At 34.4% G+C, this 27,297-nt stretch overlaps 1 protein-coding gene across 1 annotated transcript in view; it reads right to left on the minus strand.

Annotated features, from left to right (window-relative positions):
* Positions 1-27,297, minus strand: part of LOC306665863 (DNA primase large subunit) — a 136,881-nt gene that overhangs the window by 93,960 nt on the left and 15,624 nt on the right. Inside the window, exons 3-4 of the mRNA XM_079147487.1 lie at positions 12,677-12,749; positions 10,166-10,351 (exon numbers count right to left, since the gene is read on the minus strand). Of these exons, the coding sequence (XP_079003613.1) occupies positions 10,166-10,351; positions 12,677-12,749 (259 nt within the window). The remainder of the gene's footprint in view (positions 1-10,165; positions 10,352-12,676; positions 12,750-27,297) is intronic.

Here is a 27,297-nt window from a genome sequence, read left to right on the forward strand (position 1 = left end):
AGAAAAAGGCTTAGGATATGATAGATAAAAAATACTAGCTAAATGTCTAAATGAAATACATTTTTAAAGCTAACAACTTGGTTCGGGTGTGTCCATTACAGTACAAAAGAAAATAACAAGATCATTTTAGAGAACCTAAATCAAAAGGTGATGTATTGTACTTCTTAGAGTGCCTCATAAACATCATCTTCACAAAATTTTTTGACCGAAGTTTCTGCTTTTCATTCTTCTCTGTATGGATTCTCAAACAGCTTACTTCACTTAAAAGCTGACATTTGTATTACTCCAAAATAGGAGCCATCTGCACTTCTCCTTGAGTAAGCATCCCTGTAGCTTACCAGATTAGGAATCCTATTCTGACTGAGCTGCATACAACAACTGCACCATCAAAACACAACCATTTTCTGAATCCCCACAATCATGGAAACTCATATTCTTTAATTATAAAAACACAATAGACAGGTGCAAAACAACCGGTTGTTTTTAAAATAAAATCCAACTTTATACAGAAGTAAACTGGAAGAATGAATCAAAATAATTTTTTTAAAAAGCAAAACAAAATTCAGTAAAGGTTTATAGGTAAATGATGAGTGACAAATACATAACGGGTTGTTAAAGAAAGACAAGACTTCCCCATGCCTCAAGTTCCTGAGATACCTAACTTCAATAAATCTTCTAAAGAAACATCCTTGGCATCCTAAGTCTCACCCATTTTGGAACTTTTACATTACCAATTTATCCTAAGACAATATACCACCAGGTCATAGTTAATTAAGACAAACTCTGAAAACTTAAACTGGTGCCTTCTTAAGAACCTAAATATTCTATCATTTTACCCTAAGAGCAGCACAAGTATTGACAAAAACCTGCGTCATTTAAAAGGTTAAATAAAATTTATTTTCGTATATCAGTATAATCCATAAGTGACATATATAAATGAATGATTACAGTTTAAGACTTGAGCTGGGTATAGCTCATGGTAGAACACTTGCCTAGCACGTGTGAGATCCTAGGTTCAATACGCAGCACGCCCCACTCACACACACAGAAAGAGATGAATTATTCTACTTTTCATCTTATTTCCATAACTTAAGAATCAAAAGGCATTAACAGTAGAAGACCAAAGACAATTAGATTTACTAAAGCTAAGTTTTAATGGGATAGTGTTGGGAGGGGGATAATAGCATCTGTTATTATTCTAATGATGTGCTTAGCCCAATATATAGTTTAATTGAAAATCTGATTGGCTAGTTTCTTAACTATCCATGAAAGCAAGTCCAATCTACTCAAGTCAATGTTTAAATATGAACTCTTATATTGAGGTATCTAGAATTAGCATTCTAAATGGCAGAAGGGATGGAAATAAACCCTTAACATACACATATCTTTATCATACATTAAAATATTTCAGAGAGGGATTAGGATGTAGCTCAGTGCTAGACCACTTGTCCAGCATGTATAAGGTCCTGGATTTGATCCCTAGTACTGGGGAAAAAATTAAAAATTAAAAAATACACATTTTCTAGAATACTTGGTAACTGTTAAGGATGCCTTAAATTCTGCTCAACAATACTGACAAAGATTAGACTATTTTTGCACAAAACTATTTTTATTACATTCAAATTACTTTTCCTAGGATAGCTCTAATATGAACTTTCAAGCAAAATAAAGTTTTCTTTGAAAGAAAAAGCAAAATATAAACAATTAGTCAGCTAATAACCATTTGTCTCTACAAGCCAATATGTTTGCAAATATAGACAAAATGTGGATGATTTTAGAACAATGCCTTTATCCACCGTTACTGGTTTAGTACTTGACATATATATTTAATTCTTTGCAACCTTTATGAGGCATTACTCTTATCCCCCATTTTAATGACAAGTTTGTGGATACTCTGGTGACTAAATATAGAACTGAAAACTTCTCTTCCACATTGTGTCCTCCTAGGTTTAGATAGTTATCACAATGCATTGGACTAAATGACATGCTTCACCTTCCTTTGAAAGTGCTGGGGAAAGTACAGGGTTTGGAATAAAATAGGCCTGGATTCTAACGCATGTGTGATCATGTACCACATTCCTGCCTGTGGAAAACTCATTAAACTCTCCATAAAAGGAGAATGATATTTACCTCGTGGTGTGTTGTGAGACTGAATTAAACAAGAAACATGGGAATGATTTAAAGCAGCATGCCTGCTCCTAATCCTAAATACATTTTAACCTTCCGCCCTCTCTGCCTTTGCACTAAGTCCATAAAACATTGATAGAACAAAATAGTGCTGACTTAGAAAATCACAAATATATGCCCTGATACTGTTTTTTCATTAGTAAACTACAATCAAATAGTCTCATCTAATACTGTTTTAAGGATTACATAATAAGTATATGTAAATTATAAATATAGTGCCTGGCATTTGCTAGGCATCCGCTAGTAGTTAAGATGTAACTACTCTGTAGTTTAGCAATCTTTTTATTTATTATTATTTAACTCCTTAGTGTATTTCTAGAAGATGTTGTTTCATATTCTCTTCACATTTCATTAAGTCCTAGTGGTACCAAATCTCCTTGTCTACCTTATGAGCAAGATGGACAGTAGGCACGATTTTCCACAGAGCTTCTTTTTTCCCTGAAACACTTCTTTACCAATTTAAAATCTCTTATACATCTTTCAACTGTCAGACAACTAGAGATGCTCACTGACCTCCTTATGCAATTCATTCATTCAACAAATTTTACTGAATATCTATGATCTCTCAAGTACTGTGGTTAAATAGGATGGTAAGACAGAATCAGTCCCTTCATCCAGGAAGTATTGTAGAGGAAGGGTAGATTCACACTATATATAATCACATTATAAATACATGTTTAAAATCATCTTTCCATCTCCTTATGTCCTACCTCAAGTAGTCCCAGCACATACTACATTTTTATGAGTTTCTCTGCTTCTGCCCATCCCAGAGTGAAAACAAGCTTTGCTTGGCACCGTTGCCTTCCATACATACTGTTATTTGCGTTGTTTTAGTTTTGGAATTGGGGATTCAATGTAGGAGTACTTTACCCCTGAGATAGGGTCTTGCTAAGTTGCTGAGACTGGCCTCAATCTTGCAATCCTCCTGCCTCAGACTCCTGAGTCTATGGGATAACAGGCATGTGCTACCACGCCTGGCTAACATGCCCTATTTCTTTCCTTCCTGACTTCTTAAACTTCTAGGGAAAAAAAATGTAGCTATTACCTCCATTTCCTTATGCAATCAGTAAGACCAGGATATCTGGCTCCTGCTCTGTCCTTTTCTTAGAAATGACTTCCTAAAAATAATAATACCTTTCTCAGTTCTGAAAGTACTAAGTGCCCTCTATTTTTGAAATTCTCTTTTCTTAGTGCCCAAGAACCCCAACTACAGTTCTCTCTCTTCTACTCTGATTTTTCTGCTAATTCTGTTTTCACTATAGGTTTTTTTTTTTTTTTTGAATCTCTGTTCTAAACTAGGTATTTCTTAAAGTTTAGTCTTCTCTAACTTTCTATACTCTTATCTACCAACTTATTTAGCACCAAAAAACTTTTCTCTCATTTTTATTTGAATAACTCTCACATCTACATCTCCATGTTTTCACAATGTGAGCGCTCAGGAAGGAAGGAAAGAAGGAAGGAGTCAGTCAACAATCAACTGTCTACTTGTTGAATTTCAAGTTTACACCTAAAACTACTCCCTGCCCACTACCGGTGCTAATTGAGTCTCAAACTTTCAATAGGATTAGGATGATTGCCTGGGTTACTAATGCTTTTCTCTTGCTGTTTTATAAATAGTTGCTGCAAACATTTCTTTAATCTATCCTTTCTATGCTGTTCTTATAACACAAGAAGACTTAACCTGATCAACTATTTATCCCATTACTAGTCTCTTCCCATTTAAATTCTGAACACTAGTTCCATATTAATCTTCTGAAAACATAATCCTCCCTTGGTATACAGTTCACTAATGGCTTTTTCTGAACTAAAAGATAAAGATCATTTAAAGTTTATTTATATTGTGGCACTATTGTTCTCCCTACTCATCTCCTACTTTCCTAAAATTCAGCACTACAAATAAACTAGAACAGTATTTCATAAACATTTTTAAGCAGCAAAATCCACTTTTAAGTGAAATCTCACACAGAAACCACAACATATAAAAGGAGGTGACACAAATTACACTTGCTAAAGGGAGGCCAGAAACCACACAACTCAATCCCAACCTTACATAAGTTCCTGCGGCCTCTGGTGTGAAATCAAAGATCTCACAAGAAGATGGCCTGATATCCATTCCCAAAAACTGCATTCCTTGAACCATTCTTACAATGAACTCTTGAAATTCAGACCCTAGTTCTCATCTTTGTCCCGGTCTTCTCCATTTTAGGTTACATGGAACCGCTTAATAAGCCTGCACAGTTTATTCTACTTGCAGGAACTTTACTGATCATCCATACTAACCTAACTTCTCTTTCCCTATGAAGACTTGCAATGAGAATAGCTATCACTTACTGTATGTCAGATCCATATTAAGCCCTTCTTGATTCCCCACCATAATCCATAAGCACAGGTAATAGATCTGTAGACATATCTATATCTGTAAATACTACCGTCCACACTATATAGATGAGGACACAAGTCAGGTAATTTGCCTGAGGTCACACAGTTTGAATACAGCAGAACCAAATCTGAACTTTGCCTGACTCCAAGACTACACACTATTAGTTCTTTCTAACCTTTTTCATGTCATTGAGCATGTATAAAAATATTTCCAGGAGAAAGGGAAGAAGCTTCTTAGGTGAAGGCAACTGGCTTTGAATACTCCAGGCCCAGCCTAGCCAAGGATTCATGGGATCAATACTGGAGTATATTGGAAATTCATTAGCAGTACATCAGCTGAAAACCCCTGCTGTACATATTCATTTATTATTTCCTAGGACATGGCATATAGCAGGAGTTCAAATATATGTGTGGGTCATTGACAAAGAGCAACATATTACATTCAAATTACCAACAGAAGCAGACAGAAGAACAAGTAAGAGCTAAAGAATTTCAATGCCTATTCTTAGGATAAGCCAATAACCAATTTAGATTTCAATAAGGGTAATATTTTCTCAGTCCTTAGTACACATCAATTTCATGTGAAAAGTTTAAACCACAAATTGTGGGCCCTGTCCCCAGAGTTTGATTCGAAGAATTTGCATTTCTAACGAATTTCAAAATGATGCTATGCCACATTCAATGATCTTTAAAAAAAAGAAATCTAGCAAAAATATGCTTCATATACTCAAACCTCATAAGCCAAGTATTTACTTCTTTACTAGTCAGTTTTAACAACATACATCTAAGACATGATGCAAGCTGGATTCTGGGACAAAAAAAGTTAAGCTTTTAAACAGTGCCAAATGTTCCTTGACATAATTATAACAACATGTAGTGAACCTTAAGTATGCTATCATCATGGACAGGAATTTCAGATGTAAAAAATGTACATGATGTATGTTGTACTTAATATCCAAAAGAGCCCAGGTTAAAGCAATTCAGAATAACAACACTGTAAGCAATCTGACTGAAAGGACACACTGCTTTGTATTTATTGGAAGAATTATCCAGTTCAATTATCCAGTTTAATTCTACTGGTTAAAGTGATTTAAAATCCAAGTCCAAGTGAAAGAAAATTTTTATGGCATTTTTGTTATGCTTTAAATAAAGGTCTGATTAATCTCTTTTATACAGAGTGAGGCTTCTTCTATACAAAATACAAAATATTCTTCTATAAAAATGTCTAACATCTGCAATATCATTCTGGCATATAAATTATAATTGCAGCTAAGAAAATGTGCATAAAACTTATGATTAATTAAAAATATTTTATTTGCATAAAGCATAGGTGCATTTATTTCAGGAATCTAAGAAATTATTTAAGGAATAAGACATTCAAAACTTCAAATGCCTCTTGTGGAACATTCAATCAAGTGCAATTTTCAGATGTCTCCGCCCCACACTGACAAGGGTGAACACAAAGGACTTTATTTTTAAATTTTTAATATTTCATAAATATTCATACACAACACAATTAAATCTCAGAATAAAAACCCTGCATTATGAAACTAATATTTTTGGAGTAAGGTATACCATAAAGCAATTGGTTCATTATAAGATATTTTATAATAGAAGGTTCTCTTGGAAATCATTGGTGTTTCAGAACTAAAATCCCTTATTCCCTAGTAAAATATGCATTCAAATAAAACAGCATTCAAATCTACAGAGAAAGGAAATCCAAGGAGAAGTCTGAAAGCAGAGATTTTTAAATGACAACAACCAAATCCACAATAATCCCCAAAACAGCTAACAAAAAAGCCACAGTGAATGAACAGAAAAATGCAAAAAAACTCAAGAGGGAACAATATTTTGCCTATTTTCCCTTTACTCCTTGTTCACTGTGTATTCTTGTTCTTAGTTGTCTCTCTACTAATCCATGCCATTCATATCCCTCAAATTGATCAATCTCTATTATGATCCACCATAACTTTCTTACTTCACGTTACCATAATACTTTCTACCTTTAAACTAGGATATAATTGAGAAAAACATGATCATTTACTTTTAGACTATGTAGAATACTATTCACAGTAAATTAAAGTCTAATTTATAATCTTCTAGTCAAAATAACATTTGCTAAAATCAATAAGCTAATAAAAATATACACTAGTATATATTACCTAGAAAGCTAAAATATTATTTTACAATAATTTTAAAAATTTATATTATAAAAAAAAAAACAAATCTTATGACACTGATACACAGGCATCCCAGATATATACAAAAGAAGGCAGATAAGAAAACAGGTATCCAAGCCACAGACCTGGTATTCACAGCAAAAGTCCACACTGCCTGCTTTCTTCTTAATTTTCAACACCTACTAAGTTAAAATGCTAGCTCAACTTCTCTTTCACTTTAAAAACACTGCCTAACTTTCTCCCCAGCTCACAAATATTTACCTGCTGTGATGGTTAATTTTTTGAGTCAACTTCACCAGGATGTAAAGTGCCAGATATTTGCTCAAACATTATTCTGTGAGGGTGTTTCTGGATAAGATTAACATTTGAATTGGTGGTTGCAGGAAAGCAGATTGCACTCCATAACTAGGGTGGGTCTCATCCAATCAGTTGAATAAAGACCCAACTGAACAAAAAAGCTAACTCTATTTTAAGAAGAAATTTTTTGCTGTCTGCCTTGAACTGGAGATTCATTTCCCCTTTCCTTCAGAGTTGAATTAGACATGGACTCTTCTGGGGTCCTTAGACTGCTGTCATTTAAACTGACCTGTATCATTGGTTCTCTGTTTTGCAACCTTTGGATTCACACTAGAGCTATACTATATAAGGTCATCTGGGTCTCCAGTTTGCCAACTCAAAAGGCCATGTCCCAAGATCATGTAAAGCCAATTCCCTATGATAAATTTATGTGTACACACATACATTTTCATTTCTCTGGAGATTCTTAATGCACTTACCTACTAAAAGTATCAAATTTCTAATTAAAAACAAAAATATTTTAAAATAAAAATATAATTACAGCAATAGAACAAAACTCACGTAGCTTGACAAAGATCTAATTTAAAATTTATTCTTAAGTCATGTCATGATGTACCAAAACTTTCAATCGATAGATCCTTATCAAGTAATATTTCTGTCTGGTGAATATAGACAAAGGACATAATCAGAACTACAATCAATATTTTATTTCTTCCAGATACTGCCTAGAAAAACATTTATGACAAGTCAAGTTAGACACAACCAAATGTCCAACAATAGGGTAATGATTAATCAAATTATGTCACTCTCAAAGGAGGTAAATGTGTGTCTGCATATGTTTTTGTGTGTATATTCACACACATTTGCGTCTTTGTGTGTGTGCAGTACTGGGGGTCCAACCCAGGGTCCCACACGAGCTAATTAAGCACTCTACCACCAAGCTATATTAACATCTCAAAGATATAATATTATGCAATTAATTAAAATGACATTTTCAAAGATTACTCAACAACATGATGAAGTTATGATAAAACAATGTCAATTTCTAAAATGGGGGTATTATGGTTTACATATGAGGTATCCCCAAAAAGCTCATGTGTGAGACAATACAAGACATTTAGAGGGGAAATGATTGGGTTATGAGAGTTTTACCTAATCAGTGCTTTAATTCACTGGGAGTTAGCTTTAGGCAGGTATGGTGTGGGTGGAGGAGGTGGGTCACTGAGGGTGTGCCTTTGGGGTAGATGTTTTGCCCCTGGTGAGGGGAGCTGTCTCTCTCTGCTTCCTGGTGCCATGTCCTGAGCCGCTTTCCTCCACCACACACTTCTGCCATGATGTACTGCCTTACACGACAACAGAGCCATCTATAGACTGAGACTTCTGAAACCATGAGTCCCAAAATAAACTTCCTCCTCTAATTGTTCTTATCAGGTCTTTTGGTGACAACAGTGGAGAAGCCGACTAAAACTGGAGAAAGTTTCCTAAACTAAAGAGAAAGGATAAAACATTGACAGTCTTTCCTGAATGGGGAGATAAAAGGTCAATTTTCTGTATATTTTTCATATTTTCTATAATCAGAATATTGCTTTTAAAATATGAGAAATATAACACAAGTCTAAGAAAGAGTATCCAAAACTTTTAAAAGAAATCCCTCTGAAATCATTTGTTTAGGATACTGTAGATAATTACCAATGAGGACAATTTTTAAAAGTAAATCTCTAAAAACTGTAGAATTTTTTTGTAACATTATTAAAAGGTTCAGATGTTTTAAAGTACAGTACATAAAGACATGTTATGGACTGAATTGTGTTATCCTAAAATTCTTATGTTCAGGTCTTAACCCCAATTGTGACTATATTTAGAGAAAGGATCTTTAAAAGGGGTAATAATATATAATTCAATGGGTTGGGATCCTGGTTCAGTGGTACAGCACTTGCCTTGCACGCGTGAGGCGCTGGGTTCGATACTCAGCACCACATAAAACGAGTAAATAAAATAAAGGTATTGTGTCCAACTAAAATGGTTAAATTAGATCTTAAGGATGTAGCCCCAATTCAATATGACTAGTGTCCTTATAAGAAGCAGGGACACCACCAGAGATTCACACACAGAGAGAAAGACCGTGTGAAGACCGTGCATCTGCCAGTCAAGGAGAGAGGGAGGCCTCAGGAGAAACCAAACCTGCCAACATCTTGACTTTGAATCTCCAGACCCTGGAACTGTGAGGAAATAAATGTCTGTTGTATAAGCCATCAAGTCTTTGGAATTTTGTTATGGCAACCCTAGCAAACTAATACAAGGCATAATAAAATGTTTAGTATAAAATTTACTTGGTAAATATTCTTTTTTCTATAATTAACAGATTTTTAGGAAGAAACAAAGAATTAAAAATATACTTTATACCAAAGCACATGGCGTAAAAGGGGCAAGAAATCACAGTTCTTAACAAAATTTTACTAGCTAGTACTTTGGAAAAAGAAATAAGGAGTAGGAATGAGAATCTGAGTACTAGGCACGGGCTTAAAAGCAGTTGCTCAGGTTTATAGTGATTACTAGCTAACAATGATCTATGGAAGATTCTGTATAGTACGGGAGAAAAAATTTTAATTGCTTTTGCTTCATTTGTTTATAATATTTTCTAGTCCTCAAAAGGACATTCTCTTTCTGTCTCTTTGGGGTATATGTAAACATTTCTACAAAAATATAATTCAGTGGGTTGGGATCCTGGTTCAGTGGTACAGCACTTGCCTTGCACACGTGAAGTGCTGGGTTCGATATTCAGCACCACATAAAACGAGTAAATAAAATAAAGGCATTGTGTTCAACTAAAAAAAAGAAAAAAAAAACTTTTTTTTAAACTCAAAGCAATTTTATTCTTATAGTGACTACTGGTGGCATACCTCCAAATGAGATGAAAGCTTTCCCGATCTTTTGTTTAGTATTTATTAGATTAATACGTGAGTTCCTTTTTACCTAACTAAACTGTATACAAATATAACTTTCAGAATTTTCAAGTACATTTCAAGGAGCACATTTAAAACAAAACAAAACAAAAAAACAGACCTGTTAGTTTTCAGACCAAATTAAAATTTCAATTACCACTCTGATTTTTTCAAAATTACCTTATCTGGATCCATCTTTCCTCTGATAAATTCTTGTTTCCAAAACTGCAATGCCTGTTCCAATGTTAAACCAATGCCCTTCAGGAAGAGGCCATATTGCATTCGACCTCCATGACGTAGATGGTGATTTTCCCGCAAAGCCTTATGTAACTGACGCATACAAGGTGGGAATGATTTGGTAGAAAGCTGTAAGAAAAAATAGTGTTTGGTTATGCAGAAGACATTTGGTTATGTGGAAGACATACCCGGTCCCCCATAATATTTATTGTGATTGTAAATTCAGTCTAATTGGATAAGATCAAAGATCATAAAGAAGTATTACTGTATTACTGTGATCATAGACAAACTTTTCTTATAAATTACTGATTTGGGACCAGGCATAGTGGCATATACCTGTAATCCCAGAAATTTGAGAGGCTGAAGAAGGAGAATTCTGAGTTTGAGGCCTGCCTCAGCAATTTAGCAAAATTAAAAAAGGGCTGGGGATGTAGTTCAGTGGTAGCGTGCCCCTGTGTTCAATGCCCAATATCAGAAATATAAAGATAAAAAAAATGATAGCATTGACTATATTGAGTTAAACAAAAATTATTAACTATATTTTAATAAATTAATTTCACATATTTCTTCCTGAAATTTTAAATTAAACTTTACAGGGACAACTACATATTTGCATGCAGCTATAAGATATAATACAAAGAGATATCATGTGCCCAGTTTCCCTCAATGATAAAATCTTATAAAACTGTAGTCACAACCAGAATGCTGACACTGACATAATCCACTAGTCTTAAGATTTCCTCAGTTGTATGGGTATTTAATTTTATGCAGTTTTATCCACATGTGTGTGTTCATGCATCCACTCCCACAAGCAAGGTACAGAATAATTCCATCTCCATCAGAATCTTTCAAGTTTCCCTTTTATAACCACCCCACCTGTTTTCTACACCCTGCTCTGCCACCTCCTCCCCAGTTCCATAATACTTGGCAACCACTAATCTGATCTCCACATCTATAATTTTGCCATTTTAAGGGTATTACATAAATAGAATTACATAAATAATACATAATGTTTGAGAATTGGCTTTTTCAATCTGCATAATCCCCTTAAGATTCGTCTAATCTGTTAAATCTATGCTTATTCTTTGTTTTTTACCAAGTGGTATTCCATGGTATAGATATGCCACAATTTATTTAACCATTCACTCACTGAACATTTGGGTAATTTCTGGTTTTTTATTTCAAATACACTTGTTATGAACATTCTTGAAGAAGTGTGAACATAAGAAATCATTTCCCTGAAATAAATGTTCAAAAGTACAACTACTAGGTAATAGATGAATTCATAAAATAAATATGCAGTATAACACAAAAATAAGAGAAATCATTCTCAAAAGGAAAATTCAAATCAATGTGTTAAAAAAATCAATAGTTATAAAAAACTGCAGGTCTTTCCTTCTGTGTCAGAATGAAATATCACTACCCATTTTTAATTCAACTTTTTCAACTTATGATCTCAATTGCATTCTGACTTCCTGAAATATCCTTCCCCCTACACTTGAATTCTAACTGCTCTCATATTCCTCAGCAAGTTCATTTTGTGAGGAAGAGCAGGGCTCACTTTGTTTGATTTTGCTGCTCCCTCTAGTGAACATCCCATTTTTCTTCAACCTTTGAAAAAAATTCTAATTATTATTATTTTTATCCCCAACTTGGTTCATTCAGACCTCTATCCTCCCTGGCAGGACCACCGGAAAGCCTTTCAGGACATTTTCACATCGCCATTTTTGACCCTTTATACTATTTATTTTGTAATTATTTTTCTTAACCAGTGTTCTAATTTTAAAAAACAAATATTCAACATCCTTAGTATAAACATGCAAGGTCCCCTCAAAGTCTGACAACTAATCACTTTTTGATTATATGTAACCGAATATTTATGCAGTATTTTAGAAAACAGGAAGATGAATAAGACATCATTTCCCCTTTAATTCAGTTAAGAAAAAAGACACCAAAAATTATATTCTAAGTTAAACTCATATAAAACTCATTAAAAAATTATATAATAAGGACTCTAACTAGGGCATAAATCAAATGCCATGGAAGCACACACTGGGAGGAGGGGCTCAGTTTATTACTATGTCAATAGGAATCCTTTGCTCCAGCTGGTTATTCACCTAATGTTTCCCATTTTCCTTTCCTAAGTATATATGGTATTTAAATATTAACACATAAATGCCACTTAGCTATCATTATTTTTTAAAATTCCATTTTGGAATAATTGTGTCAATTCTGATTCAAATTGTTCATTAAACTCTAAACAACTTTTTCATTAACTGGTTTTCCAATGGTTAAAAGAAAAATCATATACATGTACATGAGATTTTCTTTAAAAGTTTCCAGTAAGCAATGAAAGAACATTCTTTCCCATCTTCCCACCCAAAAATCTTTGGTTGAGAAAAATATGTTTCCCCCATTAACAAAGGTGTGAGTTTGAGAGGATATGATACTTACCAAATCAATCTGATCTAAAGAAATCTTCCCAGTATTTCCCTGTGTACTGTAATCTTGACCAGTGTAGGAATGACTGAAAAAACAAAGGAACAAAGTGTTAAGATAGGATTTCTGAAATACTTTTGATCACTTCAAAGGCAATTTTTCTTTCTAATAAAGATTAATAAAGTCCTGATAAGAAAACACTTTATATATATTCCATAGCAGAAATACAGTGCTTTAAATGCATTTACTAAAACACATTTAAGTAACATCTAAAAAGAACACAAAAATATTCTAACAGTCTGGATTCCCTGATTCCCAGTGTAGAGCACTACTTCCATTTTTCAGAAGCATAACCCAAATTGCTGTTAAAGTTCAAACCTCTGCTACTTCTCCTTTATTATAACAAAGCAACACAGCAAAACAGAAACAGCAGGCCCTGAGCCAGCTATTGAGACATTCCATTCCAGGTTCCTATCTGTGGAATGGAGACAAGTCTGCTTTCAGGACTGACAGGAGATCTGCATTGAAATCATTTTTGTTAAAGGGCCCAACGAACAATTTCTTATTAAATAATATTTTGATAGCTCTTTATGTTCAAGGAGATTTCATCAACATTCTCTAAATCATTACAATCATACTGAGAGAATGTTTTTATTCACATTTGACAAATGAGGAAATGGAGGCTCAGAGGAGTTAGAAACTTGTTAAGATCAGAACATAAGCCAGCAGGGCAGTGGGAACTAAACCTTTTGACTTTTAATTTCCCATTTCCTCATTATGCCATGCCATCCTGTTCCCTATACTAAATGTATAAGTAAGGTATTGTTTATGAATTAGGAAATATAACTTGAAATACACTACCTAAAGCCATCCACCTTTGTAATTTTTCATCTCCTTGACATAATATATTATTCATGCCCAACTCCATGAACACAGAGTCAGGTACATTCAGGTGTGACAAGGCAAAAAAACAGCTCCTAGAGTGCACAGAAAACCACAATCAAGCCGTGGTTTCTACAGACACTACAGCTAAAGGAAAATCCTGGAGTGAAGTATCATTATGATTATAAAGAATGCCAGCCTCTCTGCCTGCTCAGTACAGATTTTTCCTGCTGAACCACCTATACACTCATGATGCTCTAGACAAAAGTTCCGTTTTCCACAATTCATTTTAATGATGAAACAAAGGATATGGATTATGAAGCAAACTACAGTAGTGTGTCTGGATGCTACAGCAAGGAGCTAGGGGACTATCAGAAATAAGTAGAGAATTCCCTTTCCATTGTCCTCCGTCTGTGGGCTAAGAAGGGCCTGAGACTTACTCTGAGAGCAGAATGAGGGAAACCAGAATATGCAGCCCCAAAATGTGAAGGACAATGAACTGAAGATAATTAAAGAAAAATCAGATTTAGGAACAATCTCTCCCATTTTCCTAAAAACAGGATACAGAATTACAAAGAAAAAAGTTGTCCTGCCCCTCATCTACCAGGCACAACAAGTTACCCACCAAAGACAACTTCAGGCCCTTGTCATCTACAGATGGTCCCAGAGGAATCTACATGAAGAGACTTTACTAACTACCCTTATCTGCCCCCTTACATGTCATTACCCCTTGCTATGCAAAGGTCTTTTCCTTTGTTTTGTCCTTTCTCTACTAATGTACTGCCCTTTGTTGAAGACACTATAAAAACTGGAATTCAAAGTCACCTCTCTGAAAACTATTCATTCCCTGGATATCTCCCATGTACATATGACATATACATGTTAATAAACTTGTTTGTTTTTCTCTTGTTAATCTATCTTTTGTTACAGGAATCTCATCCAACTAAGAACCTATAAGGATTGAACAAAAAATTATTCTTTCTCTGCAATCTCATGTCCTAAAACACCTCTTTTCTCTTGTATGAGTTCTCCCTTGAGTAACAAATTTCTGTCAACTAATATATCATATGATTTGATTTATTCCATTAGAGTAGTACTAAGATACAAAACTCATACTAAGTTAAACCAATAGCTGTCATTTAACCTTAACGTTCTACATTTTAATACAGAGCATAAACAGAAAATTATTTCAGTGGAATCCCAAGAATAAAAATGAACTCCAGGGGCTGGGGAGATAGCTCAGTTGGTAAAGTGCTTGCCTTGCAAGCACAGGGCCCTGGGTTCAATCCCCAGCACCACAAAAAAAAAAAAAAAAAAAAAAAAAAAACTCTACCTTCCAATGTATTTTACAGTAGAACAAAGAAGCAGCATAGGACAATGGAAAGAGCAGTAAGCAAGGAGTCTGAAAACCATTCTTGTTTTTGCTACACAAACTAGGGCAAGTCATTTGATCGTCCTGATCTGCATGATTCGTATTTGTAAAATGGTATTAATAATGTCAGGCATGCTGGGGTTGTAGCACATGCCTATAATCTCAGCTACTCGGGAGGTTGAGGCAGGAGGATTGCAAATTCAAGGTCAGCCTGAATAATTTCATGAGACCTGTCTCAAAACAAAGCTTAAAAAAGGATTATGATATAGTTTGGTGTGAGGGTTTACCAAGCATGCCAAAGCCCTGGATTCAATCCCCAGTGTGACCAAAAAAGAAAAGAGAAAGAGCAAAACAAAGGCCAGACTTATCTAACAAAGAGAAGTATGTTGGGGAAAGCAAATGAAATAATTTATTTGAAGTGCTAATTAAGATTGGTAAAGTATTTTCTAGTACACAGAGCAACTGTAGTCTTGACAACTAAGTACAGAAATAATGGGACATAAGGAGGCGGGAGGGTCTGCATGATCCTGTAGAGGAACCATCACCCAGCTGGGAGGTACGAGGCAATGCCATGGACACCTGTAAAGCCTCAGCTCCTTAGTCCACACATTGAAGGTGGTGTTTATAATGTTTAACAGAATTATTCAGAGAAAATAGATAAATAAATACAAAAATTCCCTGTAATGGTAAAATGATGTACTCTCATGCTTATAGAGGAAATGGCGTCAATGATTCCTATCCCAGAAGGAAGTTGTCCATGGCCCAGATTACTGCAATATACTAAGTAAAAAAAAGACATATAACGAAATACACATTTGCCTGAATGAAAGTACAAAATGTTTGAATTAGGAATGGGATTTCTCGTCTATGATCAGAAGGATTTACTTATGTCTTGATTAGAGTAGTTAATAATTAATAAATATCAGAGTTATTTAACAGCTATTTTAACTAGTAATGGAAAGAAGTAGCTGAAGGGTTGGAGGGCGGTTGTCACACACAACATAAAATACCTAAAGGTCATGAGAAGCTTCGTGTCCCATGCTCTCTCTACCAGAAATGAGAAACCATGAAAATATTTGAGGTGAAAGCTAACATAATAAGTTTACATTTAAGAAAGAAAACAATATGGGAAAATGACTAAAATGGAGAGGAAAGAGCAAGGAAAATAAATTGGAATAATATTTTTAACAACGTTATATCAGGCAAGAAAAGTTGAGGGCCTCAAGCAAAATAGTGGCAACAGATACGTTCAGATTTTTGCAAATGCTTGGTAAGCAGTCCATCTCTGAACTACATCATAACGCTTTTTTAAGAATGGATACAATGTGACACAAGAGGTAAAGCAGTAAGAACAACACTGAAGTTTCTAGCTGAGTAACAGAGTGCTCTTAAGATACCATTTCACTTTCCAAGGGATAAAACCCATTTCACTAGATTTAAAACTTCAATACAAATTGAAATAACAAATATCTCTTAAGTCATTAGGCTGTTTCCAGGAGAACTGTTTTTCCTCGTGATAATAAATATGAGGAGAAGCTCAAAATTCAGAAGATAATGGAACAAATAATGTTGCTATTAAAGAATTAAAAATCCCTTATTACCTTATGAACATATATGACTTGCATGAAAAATGTGATTCTACAACATGACAATCGGAAAAATGAAAAATTATACCCCATTTATGTAAGTTATATAGCAAAGTACATAAATGTGTTCTACTGTCCCATATAACTAATTGGAACAAATAAAAAAAAAATTTTTTTAAATCCTTAACAATTCATGTTAGCTAATCAAACTGCATCTTTGGCTTTTATTTGGAGGTGCCAATTGGTGTTTCTAAAACAAATTTGTAACAGATGACCAAGAAAAGTGAGGCACCTCTCTGCTACATTCCAAGCTGTCAGTTTTATATAAAATGTTTCCAAATGAACACACATGCTACATTAATGAATGGTGAAAGAATATTCTTTTTTTTTTTTCCCATTCCCACCCCCTCCCACCCCTTTTCCTCTACACCATCCAAAGTTCCTTCATTACCCCTGCCATTCCCCATAGTTATATATTGTCATGCACTTATCAAACATTCCACCTTTGGTTTTTTGGGCTTGGCCTATTTCACTTAGCATGATATTTTCCAACTTCATCCATTTACCAGCAAATGCCATAATTTTTTCTTCTTTATGGCTGAGTAATATTCCATTGTGCATATATACCACAGTTTCTTTATCCATTTGTCAACTGAAGGGCATCTAAGCTATTGTGAATTGAGAAGCTATGAACATTGATGTGGCTGTATCTCTGTAGTATGCTGATTTTAAGTCCTCTGGCTCTAAACTAAGGAGTGGGACAGCTGGGTCAAATGGTGAATCCATTCCAAGTTTTCTGAGGAATCTCTATACTGCTTTCCAGAGTGGCTGCACCAATTTGCAACTCCACCAGCAATGTATGAGTGTGCCTTTTTCCCCATATCCACACCAACACTTATTATTGCTTGTGTTCTTGATAACAGCCATTCTAATTGAAGTTAGATGAAATCTTAGGGTAGTTTTAATTTGCATTTATCTAATTACTAGGGATGATGAGCACTTTTTCATATATTTGTTGATCACCTGTATATCTTGTTCTGTGAAGTGTCCTGTCCATTTCCTTAGCCCATTTATTGATTGAGTTATTTGTATTTTGGGTGTAAAGTTTTTTAAGTTCTTTATAAACTTTGGAGGTGAGTGCTCTGAAGTGTGTGTAGAAATGATTTTCTCCCACTCTGTAGGCTCTCTTTTATTGATTGTTTCCTTGCTGAGAAAAAAAAAAATTTAGTTTGAATCTATCCCATTTATTGATTCTTACTTTTATTTCTTGCACTGTGGGGATCTTGTTAAGGAAGTCTGGTCCTAAGCCAACATGATGGAGATTCAGGCCTACTTTTTCTTCTATTTGGTGAAGGGTCTCAGGTCTAAGTCCTAGATCCTTGATCCATTTTGAGTTGAGTTTTGTGCAGGGTGAGAGATAGGGGTTTAGTTTCATTGTGCTGCATATGAATTTCCAGTTTTCCCAGCACCACTTGTTGAAGAAGCTATCTTTTCTCCATTGTAAGTTTTTGGCACATTTGTCTTGTATGAGGTAACTGTACTTACGTGGGTATGCCTCCGTGTCTTCTATCCTGTACCATTGATCTACCTGTCTATTTTGGTGCCAATACCATGCTGTTTTTGTTACTATTGCTCTATAGTAGAGTTTAAGGTCTGGTATAGTGATACCTTCTGCATCACCTAGGAGTGCTTTGGCTATTCTGGGTCTTTTGCTCTTCCAGATGAATTTCATGATTGCGTTTTCTGTTTCTATGAGAAATGTCATGGGGATTTTAATTGGAATTGCGTTAAATCTGCATAGCGCCTTTGGAGTTATGGCCATTTTGATAATATTAATTCTGTCTATCCAAGAACATGGGAGAGCTTTCCATCTTCTAAGGTCGTCCTCAATTTCTTTCTTCAATGTTTTGTAGTTTTCATTGTAGAGATCTTTTACCTCTTTGATTAGATTGATTCCCAAGGTTTTGTTTTGTTTTGTTTTGTTTTGTTTTTGAGGCTATTGTGAATAGAATTGTTTTCCTCATTTCCCTTTAAGATGTTTCATCACTTATGTATAAAAATGCTTTAGATTTATGTGTGTTTATTTTATAACCTGCTATTTTGCTGAATTCATTTATGAGGTCTAGAAGTTTTCTGGATCCTCTAAATAGAGAATCATGCCACCACCAAATAGTGACAGCTTAAGTTCTTCTTTAAAGAATATTCTTATTTCATGACTTTAAAAATAGATCAATTTTACAAATGAGTATTTCTTGGTGATTATATTGGAGAAATAAAACTGTACTAGTACAGTTTTTTTTAAATTTCTTTTAGTTGTCAGTGGACTTTTATTTTATTTATTTTTATGTGGTGCTGAGAATGTAACCCAGTGCCTCACACATGCTAGGCAAGTGCTCTACCACTGAGTTAGAACCCCAGCCCAGTACTAAAACATTTTAACAACAACAACAAAAATTTATAACTAGATACCCACATACAAACCCAGGAGAAAATATTGTTTCTGTCCATTTAAAATAATTTCAGCTTTATTTGGAGGACCACTCATTGCCAATGTGGAATTTTTTTGTTGTTTTTTAACATGGGGGATTTTAATAAACATAAAAACTTTTCTACTCCTAAACTTTCATAAAAGAATAAAGTAAGATATATCATGAATGTCATTTTTTTAACACAGTGCACCAAAGAAGTTTATGGGTCAAAAAAATTTCAAATTATTTGCCTAATCACTATTTTACCGACTATATAAAGGAATGTTTGATTAGCTAATCAGAGAATCTTGAAAAATCAGGATTGGATCTCCATAATTCTCAGTTTAGTCACTAATTTGCCACAAGTATAAAAGGAAAAAGGCAAGTCAATCTACGCACCAACTTGTTTTGTTCATAACTATGGATGGTAAGGGATTAGGAACTGCATGGATTTACTTGCAAGTTCTAAGCATGATTGAGCTTTTATTTACTAGAACATTGGTAAAACACACTAAGGGTGAAATGTCAGAGTTTTCTCAAGTTATAGAAAAGTAGCAAAAACAATAAAGATATGGTTCAATGATTATTTAATTACATAAGAATACTACCTGAAGACAATGGGTTGTAAAAAGGATATGGTGTACTTTTGCTAAAATGTAACATTTATTGCAGTGTATCTGCAAAACAAACACCTTCACTGCCCAAACAGAACCAACTGTAAAACCCAGAATAAGCTTTTATTTTTAATGCTATTAGACTGTCGGACTCTAACAGATTCTCCCCACCCGGTCCTCTGCAACACATACACTCACACCTTGGTTGTCCGTAATTGGATGTAACACTTTCTAAACGCAACAACAACAAACAGTGTCAAGAGACCTAGATCTCTCAGCATATACTCATGAAGCACCATTCTGATCAAGGAAAGGTCCAATCAATAAAGGATCCACGGAACACAATGTGGTAACTGCCATAATAATGTTCAAAACAATTGTTCTGAAATCCTCAGAGAAGTTTCTTTAAAAATGAAGGGAGAAAAACATAAGCAATGTGCAGCATCAAAGGGTTCTGAGCATAGAGTTAGTTTTAGAAACAGACTACAGGATTCTAGAATGCTTTTAGAATGTTGCTGAAATGACTGACACTGGTCTAGTTTGAATTGAGAAGCATGCTAAGGCAGAAGGGTAAGGTGATCTGGGAGACTGACTCAGTGGGCTAAGATGAAAGACAATAATAAGTGGGACTGAGGGACTGGGGAGTGAGGTGGAAGAATTAGAGACTGCAGTCAGAAAATAATGTTAAGTTTCAAGACTTTGAAGTAGGATATGATTGCAAACAACTCAAATGTCTGATATTTTAGTATTTTAGCATTTGTAGCTTAAAAATTCTGTATCCATTAAAACATTTTGAACTTTGGCCAAGTTCATAAAAGTATGCAATTTTATTTTATGAAAGTTGGGTTTTAAAGGAAGCATGTGATAAGGAGATAGCATTTCAAAAAATAAAAAGGTCTATTTTTCTCAGGATTTGAAGGGCTACCATTTAGTAGATGGGATGGGCAGAAAGAGATAATAAGCAAAGCCAAGGAAATTTCTAAATCACAGCTTATAGATGAAGGGGTTAGTTCAGACAAAAAGACAAGAAAGGCAAGGGGGCAGAAAATAACAGATTAGGTAGATAGGAAACGAGGTAGTCAGTGAGATAGGTCTGTAAACAAAAACCATTAAAATAAGAAACAAACTTTTATCCTGTTTCCTTTTGTAATAACTTAGTGCTAAGTCTGTTTTCATGAAAAATTGAGGCTATATCAAGTTGTAAATACTAAAAGTAAGCATAATAGTATTTTTTAAGAAAACAGAATTGCAATGGTTAATAACAAATACTTTGCTTAGAAGTAATTCAATATTTGTTACTATTTTTTGGTTTTGTTTTGAAGTGATGGTCATAAAGTACCTAATCTATAATATGATATAAAAACAATTTTACTGTAGCATTTGTTCAATAAACTTGCATACGACTTAATTAAAATTCAGTCACACCTGAGGAAGTTGTTTCTCCCTTATTGTCTGGCTTATTAACCAGTACGAGGGAAGCACAGTTTTCCAATACAGCTTAAAAACACAGTAAACAGAAAATTATAAAGTTAACAATTTTTATAATTTAAAGTTCACAGGTGAAAGATATGGCACCCAAAATATCCAAAGCCTATTTATGTAAACAAATTTACAAAAATCTATTTTTAATCTGATCACATCAATCCAATAATGTGGGATGCTGGAGTTGAGTGATGATCAAACAAGAAGGTAAAATTCATCACATTCATACTGAACCAGAGTTTTCCCACACACTATCACACAAATGTCTAATTTACAGAATAAAAATACTGTGGATATATAAAAAGATAAATCTGAAACAGATATATCTGCACACGTCTGATCTGTGAATCCTAAGTGAAAAGCAGACCTACTCCAGGACTTTATAGAAAACAGAAGAAATTTAAGTCCTGTTCAATGTACCACAAATATCAATATGAGCACTGAAGCACTCAACAGGGAATTGTTTTTTGAGTGTTGAAACCAAGAGTTGAAAACAAAAAGCAGAAATTATACGAAAGTGGATTTGTGGGTCTCACGGCAAGATTAGCTGGTTAAGAAAAAAAAAATAATCTTTTCATGCTGAGGCACTGATCGTTAACAGAAGATGGGTCATCACACCTCAGCTCCAAGAGTGGTATTCACAAGCTCCACTACTGTGACATAAATGCCACAAGGCATAACTGACAAAATGAGAGGGCAAAAGTCAGCTTTTCAAGGGTGATTACATCTCCAATCATTTTCTCTTTTTCAGACTACTGATGAAAACTTGAGGGAGTAAACAGAAGAAGTAGAATTGCTGCAATGGTTTAGGAATTAGTTGCAATTCTTCACTTATGTAACTTCTCCAAGTTCAGTTTGTCCAAGACAATCATGGAGGCATAAATGAACAAGGAAGTAACAAAGAAGAATGATTAAGAGCGTAGGTTACAGAAACCAATAGTCCTGGGTTTGCATGCACTCGCTGTCTGTAGGACTCTTATAAAATTTCATCTCTTTCAGTTTAATCACAGGTAAATAGGAATCATAAAAGGGATTACAAAACTACTACCATCAAATGGCTCTTGTGAAGATCAAATTAAGATGTCTGTAAAGTTTATCACTGTATTTTTCACTCAAATTATAATTGTAAGCATTATCATTTTCATCCAGGCCTAAATTTATGACACTTAAACACATTTTTGTTGTGCTTTTCTCTATTCTTAATTATTCACCAATTTCTTCCCATAAATTCCAGTAAATAATAATTTATCTACTTTCTTGATATTATAATATAAAATACTTAACCTTGAAATAGGAGGACACAACATAAATGTCCTTGTAATAACCTGATTATCTGAAAGAGTTTGAGTCTATCATTATAGTCTATACTTACCCCTGTCAGAAGTTTGCCAAGTGCAAAAATTTAACCTTATACACTAGAGATTTAAGTGAAATTCAGTTTTGTAGATCTGCACTGTTATAGTATCCACTAGTAACTATTGCATCCTAGAAATATCCCTTAGTCTGAATTGAGATGTTCAATATGCATAATATATGACAATATGAAAAAGGATTGTAAAGTACTTCATTAACAGCTTATCATATCAAGGTCTCTGTAGCAGAATGCTCTGCCTTGCATGTGTGAAGCCCTGGGTTCAATCCTCAGCACCACTATATACATAAATCATATCAATTACACTATCAAAATGGTATTTTGGATACAAGTTCAATAAGATGTGGTATAAAAATTAATTTCACTTGGGTAATTGAAAATTACATATATGGCTCACACTGGTTGTTCTCAAATTTCCACTGGACAGCACTGTGGTACAATGAGGACATAATGACATGAGACAATCAAATGATTCTCTGAAGGACTAGTACAGCACAGAGCAGCCCACTCTTCTTACCCTGACTCCTGTTTGCCAAATTAAGATCAATCTCTGCCCTGCATGAACAGATAAAAACTGGCATTGGGCCCTTAGAGAAAGCACTTCAAGTCTACTTCAAATAATGTTTATTTTCATAACCTTTTACTTGGGAATCAAGCATTTAACTTAGCTATACTTGGCCATTATACAAGCTATACTTGTATCATTAGGGAAGTAATCTTGAATTCTCATTAGTTTGGAGGTAACCTAAATGTTTTCTTTGTGGGGAAAAAGCTGTGTCATTTTCCTATCTGAATGTCTTTGGGGCTGCTTTATTCACCTCAACATCTAATTGCACCTGTCCCTTCTCTTATTCATTTCATGCAAGGTGGGATGCAAATATGGATTAGAGCAAGATCCTAAGCAACAGCAAAAAGATTTCCTCTCTCATCCTGGAGAAGTGCCTCTATAACCTCCTTCCCCACCAAGAAATAGAGATTCTGAGGTTCATAAAACAATAACATACAAAACACATTTCCTTTCTTTGTCAGCATTTCCCAATACTCTTAATCTAAAAAGGTTAACACTATTTACTCCTTTCTATCTGGAAGGCTATAGTTTATCCATATTTTAAAAACTAGTATAAACAAAGCAGTCAAGAAAGCAGCACAAGTTATCAAAACTGATCTCTGCGTCAAAGAAACACATTTATTTGAACCATTAAAATTAGCTAAGACACCTTTCAAAATAAAATGCAATCTCCTACATCACTCTTTAAAAACATACCAAGCTCCATACCTGGCTCTTTGAATAAAGCCAGGTGAAATCATGGCACAAATGGAAAAACAATTCAAGAAGAGGAAAACAAAGGCTCTGTATATCACCCATATAGATCACTTTTGCAACAATTTTAACTATCTTGGACAATTAAAAAAAAATACTCTGTCCACATAAGTTAGGCCATTCAAAACACTGAGAATGCATAATCCCTGTAATTTGGATGTTGGGTGGGCAGGAAATCCTGAAAATCCAAAACTATAATCTATCATTACCTGCAGTGAAGGATACCACAGGAAAATTCGCTCAACAGCCATCACCACTGAGAAATGACTTTCTTTTATAGCTAAGTCCAGTAAATGATACCAACTTGTGTAGGTTCAGGTGATTTTTCCTACAGTTATTCCAAATGAGAGCACAATCAATAAAATTCTGCTTTAAATTGAATGTAAATTATTTTTCCACAAGCATGAATTTTACTCAGTTCTGTTTTTTTTAAATCTCCGCAGAAAACTCCCATCAGACAGTATGCAATATAATAATCTTTATTTCTGTATAACTGGGAGAAAATGTGATTCCAAGAGGCTCACATATCCAATAAAAATCATAAACATAAGAGTTTCCATATTAGTTAAGAACTATAATGGTACAACTGCTACTTTATTTTAGGTTGGTCTCATCTTCCCCCATGTGGTCCATATTTTTAATTTATTCCAATCTATAACCACAACAATCTAATGAACAAAATAGACTAAAGGTGCATCTCATGTTTCTGTGTCAAAAATACGTGCACCTTACACATCAGAAGTCATTGAACAGTACCCTTAAAATGGATTCTTTGCATGGTAAAGTAAGCCTCTATAAAATTGATTTTAAAAGTAAAGTATACTCACTCCTATAGTTTATATTCAATCTATAGCCAAACATAGGTATTTTCACCTTATACATTTAAGTCCCCCAACAAATATCTCTATTTTCATGAGGAAATTCTTTATATTTCTTTATTCTATATTCCTAGTGTACATACTGGAAATACAATAATTCTCTAATAGAGGTTGTTTTGTTGTAGGTTTGGGTCCAAGAGAGTTAAATGGATTAATACAGAAAAGATGCCTGAGAGGGTGGTAACAAAAAAGTGAGAGACCAGAGGAATAAAGTGTTAATATCCAGCAGAATCAACACATTGAACTGATTGACATTATTTTATCAATCTCCCACAAATAATTTACAGAGTGTGCAATGCTTCTGAGAATAGTTATCAGGTTATGGCATTCTAGTATTATCCCCTCATGTCAGTTCCTCCAAATAGGAGAGCACTAGGGACATAATGTTTTGGGAGTTTGGCGTTCTGTTGGTGGTAGCTGGTTGGTATGGAAGGGAATGATGGACAGTCAATGAGGATTATTACTAAAAGTCACAGTCCAGAAATCACATTATACACTTTCTTCATATATCACCCTTCAGTCTCATATGCACGCCTCATATGCTAAGGGCCCTCATAATATTCAAGGATTTGTATCATAGATCAAAATAGCAAGGTGTATAATAGTTTTGCGTTTGTTTTTAAATAAAAGTTTTCCCAATTTGAGTACATATTTGAGAAGGAAAAAAGAAAGTATGCTTCTCTTCTGAGGTCACAGAAGATAGAAGTCATTCCTCTGTCCTCCATGACTATTCCTGATTCTATGAAAAAAGGGTTCCAAGTCCCAAAACTAGTCCCAAGTCCCAAAACCAACACTGAATTTCTGCAAAGGTAAACAGTTTTTCTTTGGGAGTTTGCCCTTGGAAATATCAGAAAATTCATCAAATTTTTGTCCAAATTAGCATTGTATTTAGTATCAACACTTGGCAATTTAAAAAACTAAATAAATGGTAAATTTTTAAAGTCTAAATGTTTTCTATTACACATTCATTTATCCAGTCAAGTGCTTACTAAGGTCTTGTCATTCTAGCCATTTTTATAATTAATGGTAAGATAGTGGTAAAGAAAATGGACAAATTGTTTGCTTTTTCTAAGCAAATAAACAAATGTATAAAAATGATCACACAACTACTGATGTTGCTAGTTAGAAAATACAGTGAGACAAGCATTTGGAAGTGATTTTACACTAGATAATTAGGAGCTCACCTCAATAAGCTCTGAGGAAATACACTACTGTACATATTTGATAACTGTTCCTAGTGTCCTCCATTAGACCGTATGTATGCAATAAGTGAAGAACCAAGGTAGCACTTTTAAAAGTAGGCTTTTTTTATTTAACTTGTATTATCTTTCCTAGCACTAGTTTCTAATAGCAATTAGAAATAACTGAGAAGGCATTACACCTTAGGTGAGGCTTGGTAGTCTGTTTTATCTCAGTCCAATTTATTGAATTCTGTTTTCATGGAGTGAATGCAGGTTAATTGGTTCTGGAATGCTACAGGGAGTTCTCAGGCTAACTCAACATTTACATGCACATGAATATCACAGGCCACATGTGGTAACAGTCCAATCTGAAAGATTTCAGATATGAATCAGCTCACCAGTTGGGCAGCTTTAAGTTTTCCTCCTCTGTGGAGTCTTGCTACAGCCCTCTGGAAATGCAAATAGCTCGAGTGCAAAGAGGCAAAATCCATGTAAGGTAAGGAAGCTACCCTGGTTTAGAAGCGTCATGAGCCTCTATAGCCACGACATCTTATAACAATTCCATCATACAGTTTCTCCATGGCCACCTCAGTTTTGGAGCTCTGGGCCCCAAATTTTTGATATTAAAAAAACTTCATGATTATCACCAAAATGTATTTCAAAATACATGGAACTGTATTGTTCAATCCAATAACCATAGCTATAACTGGTGATTCAAATTTAATTTATCTTTAATTTTTTACAGACTGCATTTTAATTCATTGTACACAAATGGGGTACCTCATTTGTTTCTATGGTTGTACACAATGTAGATAGAAACTTTACAGAAGAAGACACATAGGCAATTAATAAATAAAAAAGTGTTCAACATCTCTAGTAATTAGAGAAATGCAAATTAAAACAACTCTAAGATTTCATCTTACTCCAATTAGAACGGCTATTTTCAAGAACATAAGCAAGTAATAGATGTTGGCATGGATGTGGGGAAAAAGGCATACTTTACATTGCTGGTGGAGTTGCAAATTGTTGCAAATTTAAATTTTAATTAAAACTAAATAAAATTTAAAATTCAGTCCTTAAGTTGTATGCATCGTATTTCAGTCATTCAATAACTGTATATGGCTATTGGCTCCTGTATTGAACAGCACAGGTATACAACATTCCCCATCTCCACAGAGAGTTCAATTGCAGGCACTTAACAAGTTACTTGGTTGTTGCAAAAAATATCACAGTAACTACCATAGTGCTTTCTCAGGCCTTTTAAGAAAGGTATTTCCCATACATCATATCATTTAGAATTAGTGCTTTATGACTAACAACGTAAAACAACTAATTTTCCTTATTATTTAATGAGAAGGCAATCAACTGTTTTAAAGAAACCCAATGATTGAATAGGAAACTTAATGACTATAGATAATAAACTACTTGAAAAGCATAGGAAATCACAAATTTTGCTTTCCAGGAAAATTGCCAGCATTGA

This window comes from Sciurus vulgaris (assembly GCF_902686455.1).
Source record: "Sciurus vulgaris genome assembly, chromosome: 7".
In the NCBI taxonomy this organism is placed as follows: Eukaryota; Metazoa; Chordata; class Mammalia; order Rodentia; family Sciuridae; genus Sciurus; species Sciurus vulgaris.